This window comes from Rutilus rutilus, assembly GCF_951802725.1.
Source record: "Rutilus rutilus genome assembly, chromosome: 13".
Classification (NCBI taxonomy): domain Eukaryota; kingdom Metazoa; phylum Chordata; class Actinopteri; order Cypriniformes; family Leuciscidae; genus Rutilus; species Rutilus rutilus.
The window spans coordinates 12,880,144-12,889,170 of NC_140218.1; the positions used below are offsets into that span (position 1 = coordinate 12,880,144).

The 9,027-nt window shown below is 36.7% G+C and overlaps 2 protein-coding genes across 3 annotated transcripts in view; one reads left to right on the forward strand and one right to left on the reverse strand.

The window, feature by feature from the left end:
* Positions 1–4,570, reverse strand: part of LOC311302118 (trypsin) — a 12,551-nt gene extending 7,981 nt beyond the window's left edge. Inside the window, exons 1-2 of one of the 2 annotated variants that reach the window (XM_084427743.1) lie at positions 4,433–4,570; positions 527–620 (exon numbers count right to left, since the gene is read on the reverse strand). In XM_084427743.1, coding sequence (XP_084283869.1) covers positions 527–534 — 8 coding nt within the window. In that variant the 5' untranslated portion in view covers positions 535–620; positions 4,433–4,570. Of the gene's footprint in view, positions 1–493; positions 621–4,432 lie in introns of both variants that reach the window. The other variant, XM_084427744.1, reaches the window with a different exon arrangement.
* On the forward strand, positions 7–6,389 carry LOC311302119 (trypsin). Its single transcript, XM_084427746.1, has 5 exons — positions 7–615; positions 2,434–2,600; positions 3,017–3,158; positions 4,439–4,702; positions 5,911–6,389. The coding sequence occupies exons 1-5, from the start codon at positions 568–570 to the stop codon at positions 6,079–6,081; spliced, it is 792 nt and encodes a 263-aa protein (XP_084283872.1). The 5' UTR covers positions 7–567; the 3' UTR covers positions 6,082–6,389.
* The last annotated feature ends 2,638 nt before the right edge of the window (positions 6,390–9,027 follow it).

The window sequence follows — 9,027 nt, forward strand, 5'->3', positions numbered from 1 at the left end:
CAGAAATCATTCTCGCAATTTCAACAAAACCTCATCTACAACAAGAGAAAAGTTTAGAAAGAGATTTAAAATAAAATAATTTAAAGTAATTGCACAAATGGCTAAAATGTAGTCCCGAAAAGCACTCTTTTTTGACATTTAAAGCAATGACATCAGTTTAAATGTGACTCGAGTGTCTAGATGGGGCCACTAAACGCTTCTGCATTTGTAATATAAATCAAAAAGGCATATACAAGAAATAACAACAGAATGTACAGTAAATCTGACACTTTTTTTCAAACGCAGAATTTAATCTGCAATATGACGCAAATAGCATGTGACGTAGGCAATTGTACTGATCCTCAATCAAACCCAAAACAAAAGATCACAGGTTTGGCTTCAATTATATATTGTTCCCCTTCTCAGACGACATTGTGACCATGGGGACGGAAATAGGAACTAGGAAACCCGAGAATGAGGTGGTAATCCTTCCCCAGGTGTGGAATCAGAGTACCTGAAGCAAAGCTGGTCTCAGTCTGGTCTGCACCTGTGCATGTGTCTGTCTCTGCGTCTACCGTCTCCATCAGTATGAACCTGCCGCTGCTTCTGCTGTGTGTCCTCCTGGATCTCCTCGTGGTGAGCTGTAAGTAAAAGATTTATACTTCAATCGTACAAAATCCTTTCAGTGCATAAACAGCGGAATTGTGGAGCAGTCGTATACTGTACCTTGAGCAAAGTGAAGTTTTTTACTTTGAAAAGAGACTGTGTTCATTTTGAATTTTGAAACTTTCGTTTTAAAATGCCAATGAAAAATGTACTTTGTCTTTTTACTATTTGAATAAGTTTTATAATCGCGATTAATCACATCCAAAATAAAAGTTTGTGTTTACATAATATATATGTGTGTGTACTGTGTATAAATATTATGCATATACATGCATGTATATATTTAAGAAAATTGTTCTTAATATACATGCAAATATTTCTTAAATATGTACATGCGTGTATTTATATATACAAAATAATAATAAAAAATGTAAACACAAACCTTTATTTTGGATACGATAAATCGCGATTAATCGTTGCCTAAAATTAAATTAAATATTAAAAGGATGGCAGTCATTTAGATTTGAGTTGTCAACTATAAAAAAAAAATTTAAATGGATGACATTGCAATCTTTTTGCCTCAACATGTCAACTCACAAAGCATATTATAATGGAGAGCAAATGTAATATTTTACTTAAGTCTCGTTATTCTTAGTTTCTCCAGAGAAAAAAGATATGTTCATTTCATGTGTCTCCTTATGAGTTTCAGAGTCAGCATTAAAAAGATCTCAATATAATCGCAAATCGAATTTCTTCTCAGAGTTTTTGGTGTTTTAAATGTTACTGAGACAACATTGATGCTTAATAGAAATATAAGTCAAATATCTATTAAGTCTACAAAAATAAAAAAAGGAGATTTTTATGGATCTTTCCAGTGACGGCTTTTAATACTGTCTTGCTTTTTTTTTGCATGTCTGGCTGAGGTTTTGTCAGCACTATGATTTATTACAGAAATGAAATATGAGGATAAAGTTAAGTTTAGTTTCATTGATGGATGGGCCCTTCATCCTGACAGCCTGCACTGAGTGCATCTTCACTGAAGGAAATCCAAAGCAAATCGTTTTTCATTTCCAACACAAAAAAGCCCTAAAATGCAATTATAAAGTTTAGAACGCACGTAAAAGATTAATTAATCCATCTGATGCCGGAATCCCTGCAAAGACCCGCGCACGCTGAATTATAAAAACATACCAAAGACATTTAAATCCCCAAACACAGTTTTTAACATAAAACAGCAAACAATGGACGTACATAACCTCTACATGTGCGGGGAATTCAGTGCTTTGTGCTCTTTAAAGTTTAGGATTTCCTCACGTTGAGAGCTTCATAAAGCAATCAGATAAAGGTCACGCTGCTGCCAATCCTCGTGAGCTCCAATGGTCATTCAGTCAAGGTTACATAATAGGTTCAATCCAGCGAGTGTGTGTTTCACACGCCAGTCAATGGCTGCTAATATTGAATAGAATAACTTGAACCGCTGCACGTACATCTGCCTAATTGTTAGACTGTGCTCAATATGCCCAAGGGAAACCAGAGATGACTTCTAACATCTCAGACAGCAGGCTTCATTCAAATCAAACATCTATTCGTGACGCACATGTCGGGAAAATACAGTCTTCTGTGGACAGATTTAGATGGGGGGGGGTCATTGTTTACTCCGCATTGTTTAGTATTGACATATCAACCTTAAGTTACACGCTTTCCTTCCGAGACAAAGGTGTAGATTCAGAGCGTCCCTCACGTGCGCACATGTCTCTGTTGAATGAAAGGAAAATCTAGACTAATGTCACAGAGATTGAAGCTGCTGTCAACAAAATCACGTGTCTCCTGTTTCGTTTCACAGGTCAGGATCTGGTACAGGATCTGGTACAGGCCCGTATCGTGGGTGGATACATCCCGGTGCCGTACTCCATCAAGTACATCGTGTCCATTCAGAGCGCTACGGGCCAGCACTTTTGTGGCGGGACCTTAATTAACAAATACTGGGTGCTGACCGCAGCACACTGCAATATAGGGTAAGACGAGCATCACTGGATACAGGACTAATAGGAGATATGAGTTTAGTCAGTGGGTATTTCCATTTAGCGCCACTTAGATGGCACAACGAACAGAACCATAGCAATAACAGTTTGCCACTTTTGGTAGATTGGTACCAAAATATGTTCTAAAAATGATTTGCTAACATTCCATTTAAGATATGAAAACGTTACTGCTGAATGTTCTCTGAATGTTGAAAACGTCCAGTTTTTTATGTTTTTTCTTGGTTATGCGAACGTTCCATTTTATCACTCGTCAAACATTATGGGAATGTTACTTTTGAATGTTCTTTATCTGGGGTGTGTTATACAACGATGTAACTTGCTGCTTCTTCCATAGTACGATGCATTTAAAATGCATTTTAATTCAAAGCCGTGTTGGTTTGTGTGTCCAGGGAGGCAAACATGAGAATCGTGGCTGGAGATTATTCTGTGGGATTATATGAGGGGACGGAGCAGTTTCGCAGGCCTCATGTTTTAATACCTCACCCACAGTACAACAAAGCCACCAATAACGCAGACATCATGCTCATTAAGGTGAGGCAGTGAATCAATGCTCCTGTGTTACACTCACTGTGAACCATTGATTCTTTTCATGCATACAAAATGAACACAACAATCTGGCATCAATTACATGAAGTGATGTATCTCTTAGCAATCAGTCATGTAACATGAGTGCATGCATTTTTTTTTTTACACATCTAAAGTTTTATAATTAAAATTCTATACTTTTATATTATATTCATTATACTATATCATTTTTAGTATATTAACAGAATAGCATAAATGCTTCAGTTTCAGTTTAGATTTACTCACAATCAAGTCATTCTAGGTTTATATGACATTATTCTTTCAGACAAATACAATCGTTGTAATATTAAAAAATGTCCTGGCTCTTCCAAGCTTTATAATGGTAGTACGAGGCCTTTATTAACCCCCCGGAGCCGTGTGGAGCACTTTTATGATTAGCACTTTTAATATAACTCAGATTGTATTTGTCTGAAAGAAGAATGTCATATACACCTAGGATGGCTTGAGGGTGAGTAAATCATGGGCTAATTTTTTTGGGTGATCTATCCCTTTAAATCAGACACAGAGATAAAGTAGTGCGTAAGATTGCATTTGAATTTGATTACATTAAATTAAAGGAGAACTCCGGTCAATTTTAACATTGAGCTCATTTTTTTGTATATTTGGAGTGCTGTCAGTACAGAGAACAACGACAAAAATCGGTGTTGCCTACACCGTGTTATCCTCGTTTTAAAATGTGCACCCTGTTGACTTCAATGGGGCAAGTTTTAAACCTGCTTTTAGCCTCTTAACATCCTTGATGTGTCATTACAAGTGCACAGCTAATGTGAGTGATTCCTTCGGAGTGAACGCGGGTGAATCTGACTGCAGTAGATGTGAAAGAAATATATAAAAAATGTTTATTCAGCCAGCGCACATACCTGTATTTACATCCTGTTTTCGGTCGAAGTCCACAGTAGTCGATTGTCGAGTTCACGCCCATAGGTTTAGTTACCTATGATCACGCGCGTGAACTCGACAATCGACTACTGTGGACTTCGACCGAAAACAGGATGTAAATACAGGTACAGTATGTGCGCTGGCTGAATACATTTTTTTTATATATTTCTTTCACATCTACTTTACAATTCACATCTGCGATTAAACATGATTTGAGATGTGGTGGAAATGACACCAGTGAAAACATTTACTTATTAAATAATATAATGAACATGCACACTTAACTTCAGAGAATGGTATAGCATGCTTTATGGATCCTATTAATGATTTCTTTTCCTCACCTGTAGCTGCAGTCTCCCATCTATCTGAACAGCTACGTGTCTCTTGCGCCGCTGCCTCGGCAGGACGCCCAGGTGTCCGTGGGTCGCGTGTGCAGGGTGTCCGGCTGGGGCTTCACCACTCCGACGGGAGGAATCCCTGCGACGCTGCAGACGGTGAAGCTGCCCATAGTGTCCACCGCAGTGTGTAACAGCACAGACTCTTTTAATGGAAACATCACGGAAAATATGATCTGTGCAGGATACAGCGCAGGAGGAAAAGACGCGTGTAAGGTGAGACAAACCATGACTTCACGTGCACTAAACTTAATGTGGATGGCACAGTTATCATGCACTGAACTTTGACCTTAAATGCTTTTGGAAATCTGGAATTTAAAAGGTATTTGGAATAAACCACTAACTATTAGCAACACTTTAGTGATTTACTGGATGTTGACTTTGTTGTCAGGAACAGGGCCATCTTGTATTCAGCCATTATTTGGATATCACATTGTTTTTGCCAATTTTAAAACTATTTGTGAATTTAATTGCACTTCTGACTACTCTCTGACTGGGTCTAATTAAAGTTAAAATGTGTTGCCTTTTACTTCAGTTAGAAGATGCAAAAAAGAAAGAAAAACAATCCAATTAAATAAACAGTTTAAAAGTTAAATGGAGCTCATTTAATCAAATAGCAACTTTCTAATAAGCTAACACTGACAGTCTTGTGCAATTTAACAAAATATTAAATAAAGCGAAGCTCGACATTTTATCTGATCAGGTATGTGATAAATCTTATTCAGTCAGGTTAGAAATATCTGGTAGAAATGAAGGAATAAAGAAACAAATAAATGTATGCTCACCAAGGCTGCACTTATTTGATTTTAAAATTTTCAGCATCATTACTCCAGTCTTCAGTGTCACATGATCCTTCAGAAATCATTCTATTATGATTATTTGATGCTCAATATACATTTATTATTATTATCAATGTTTAAAATAGTTGTGCTGCTTCATATTTTTGTGGAAACCATGTTGCTTTTTTCAGGATTATATGAAAAGGATAATTGATAAATATAAAGGATTTATCTTTAGTAACATTATAAATACCTTTACTGTCATTTTTGATCAATTTAATGCATCCTTGCTGAATAAAAAAATGGAAAAAAAAAAATATTAACATTTTTTTTTTGCCTGGCTTCAATCTGGTACTTTTTATACTATAATCTAAATCAATTCCTGATGGATATAATTCAAGTCCCGTCCATTGTTTATTGCTAAAAAGGAGCAGATTTGCTGCCTTTACAATGTGTCAAGTTCACCCAATGACACTGAAACAACAAGAAAATGTAATTACATTTATAAGGCAATTCAAAGGCAATACGTGTCTCACATCGCTGTGAGCTTCACCTTCTAGTTCTAGTTTAACCTCTTTCACTCTTCTCGCACACCATCTGACCTCTCTGTCCAAAATCATATTAATATTCTTGTCTTTTCTGCAGGGGGATTCTGGAGGGCCGCTGGTGTGCGAGGGCCGCGTGTACGGCATCGTCTCCTGGGGAAATGGCTGTGCGGATGCCCAGTACCCTGGCGTCTACACGTCCGTCTCGAGGTTTCGGCAATGGATCGATGGAACTATATTTGGCTTTTATGGAAGGTGCCTCAAGTATTAGACTTCAGTGTTACCCCAGCACTCCCCTAATCAAGCTTGAAACAGCCTCAAAACATGCCATATTGTACATAAATAGTGTTGCTACTTCTATTTGAAAAGTTAGAGAACCTTGTATTTTTAGATGAGTACACTGCTGTTCTGAAACAGCACATCTGTTCCTCAACGGCTGGTAGGCTTTTTTTAACGGTAGTTTGTGCAATCTGTTCCTTAAATGTGCCATAATGCTGCTTCTCTGCAAACGTCTATGAAAACTAAAAATAGGAATATAAAAAAAAAAAAAAAAAAATTACAAACATTTTTTATGGTATACTTGTGAGAATGATCAATTCGACATTAAAATGAATGCAAACAGACTTTCATCTGGACTATAATCAAACCAGTTTCATATGTTAAGACGTATTTTGTGAGTGCCTACAAAATTGTATTGTATTGTGTTTAAATTGTAATAATATTTCACAATTACTGTTTTTACTGTATTTTTGATCAAATAAATGCAGCCTTTGTGAGCATATGATACTTCTTTAAACATGTACATTAAAAATCTTCTTTAAAATATATATATAGTGCTGCTCAAAAGTTTACACACCCCCTGCAGGAAAAGTGTATAATGTTAACAAAATGCATGTTATTTTTTATTTATTTTATCTTGTGGACTATAGGCTATGTAAACATATTTTATGTAAAATATCTTATTCAGGACAGTACTGGATAAAAAAAAAAAAAAAACATGCATTTTGTATGATCCCTCGTAATTTGATCAAATTGTTCACATTTTCACAGATTCTGCAAGGGGTGTGTAAACTTTTGAGCAGCACTGTACACACACACACAAACGTACACACACACTCATGGGATATCATTTCCCATGATTTAGAATTGCTGAGAACTCTTTGGAAACACATATGAGATTACTGTGGTCTTTTTCAAAAAAAAAAAGAAAAAAAAAGAAGCCTAAGATTCGAGCAAAAGTATAGAGATATATTTAAGAGATCTCATCTTTGATTTTTTTTTCTTCTATAGTCTAGTTCTAATAGTCTACCTTTAGTGTTCAATCTGTTCCCTATCATCTGTTCTCTTGTGTTGGTGTTAACCTCATGAATGGCTGAGGTTATTCATGAAAGTGATTCCAGGAAGGAGCGGCTGAAATCTGGACATATTAAACTACACCTGATAGGTCATCTGCGGCCATATCAGCACACCATACTGCACGCCCTACTTTGACAAATCTCATATTACACAACTAGGGATGTGTCCTTCAGCTTAAGGGAGTGTCCTTCATCCAGTGATGGATAAGAGGCTCCAGCCTTAAGGATTACATAAAGACACGTCTCTATTGTGAGATCCAAAACTTGAGCACATCACAGCGGACTTTGAAAACCTATCGCATGACATATTCAGCCATAGTCTCGTACAAGGAGCATCTCAAAGGGAAAACTGATGTTTTTTGTTGTGCAGATTTTCACATTGTAGGATTTAGCACGGACTAACAATAGTCTCATGATCGCAGCTCTCAGGGGAAGCTGGCTTTGTTGTCAAATAGACAAAAAATGTCATGAAACAGTGATATGCGTCTGAAATAAGACCAGCCTTATCGGGTTTTCCCCTAATCTAGTTTGAGACAAAATTTACGAAGTACACCTTGTGCGTAGAACTGAACTGTCAGGTGTAGTTTAACATTTTACACACTCAAATCACACATAAAATGTCTTTAGCATTAGATAAAATTATCAAATAATAATTATACATATATATCCCAAGCACATAAAGAAAAATGTTTCACAATAATACGTTTGTTAGATTTAGGGCCCTACGATCTAAGCGCATGGTCTAAAGCGCAGGGCGCAAGTTCACTTAGGTCGTGTCCGAATCCACTTTTGCTAGTTTAACGATGGGAAAATGGTCGACGCACCAGGCGCATAGTCTAAAAGGGTTGTCCCTATTCTCTTAATGAGTAATGGGTGTGTTTTGGGATTTACGTGCGTTAAACCAATCATAGTCTCATCTCCCATTCCCTTTAAATGCCAGTTGTGCTCGCGCCATGGCAGATTCGCTATTTTCATGACGGAATTTGATAGTGGAAAGACCGAACGTGAGTGTAAACGGATCTGCTCATGTGCGCGAGGTTAAAGCGTGCGAGCAGACCATCTACGGGACAAGACGGATTCCACCATATCTTTATGTACACAATAATAATCTTTTACATTGTAATCCTTTTATTTAGAATATGTGGCATGTGTGCTGCTGTGCGTCCCTGTGTGTTTACAGTTTTTCTCAGTCGCTTTGGTGCATTTCTCACATCACTTTTTACATTTGCACAACAGTTAGTTCAACCTCCACAACATTTAGTCATTTGTGCACATCATAGTAGCATAGTCCTTCCAACAAATTGCAAATGCTTTTGGACATGCATCAATTGCTTTCATACAACTCTCTGCTGTTTTATAACATTATCATTTGCTTATGTCATGTCAGTCAAAATTAACTATACTTGTGAATGCTGAATAGTCATTCCATATAAAACTAATAGTCCTCATTTCATTGCTTAAGTCATTACATACAAAAATGTTGAACTAGTTGTCAAAATCTGTCAAGCAAATTTTACAAATTTTTTTTAATCTTTTTTTTTTTCTGAAAATGTCTCCTAAATTTAACAATTTGCAGTTGAGCTAGAGATGATATTCACTGTGATGTAGATGAAATTATGTGGCCAGACAGAGAGGAACGTCTGGATGTGCATGAATGATTACAGTACTATGTATGTTGTATGTTCAGTTCCAATATGTACTGCAGTATTGTGTACAGTTGTGCACAGCTCTACCCAAAGGGAGTTTATGTTTGTTGTAAATAAGGGTGTATTTTTTCTTTTGCACAATGCTGTGAACAAATTATAATTGCAAAGAGCATATGCAGTAAAAATGTGAAACATACATATTCAGTGTCTTGTACT

Coding starts and splice junctions, on each gene's coding strand:
- LOC311302119 (XM_084427746.1), top strand. CDS start 568: ATGAACCTGCCGCTGCTTCTGCTGTGTGTCCTCCTGGATCTCCTCGTG. Junction 2,601..3,016: donor GCAGCACACTGCAATATAGG/GTAAGACGAGCA, acceptor TTGTGTGTCCAG/GGAGGCAAACATGAGAATCG. Junction 4,703..5,910: donor GAGGAAAAGACGCGTGTAAG/GTGAGACAAACC, acceptor TCTTTTCTGCAG/GGGGATTCTGGAGGGCCGCT.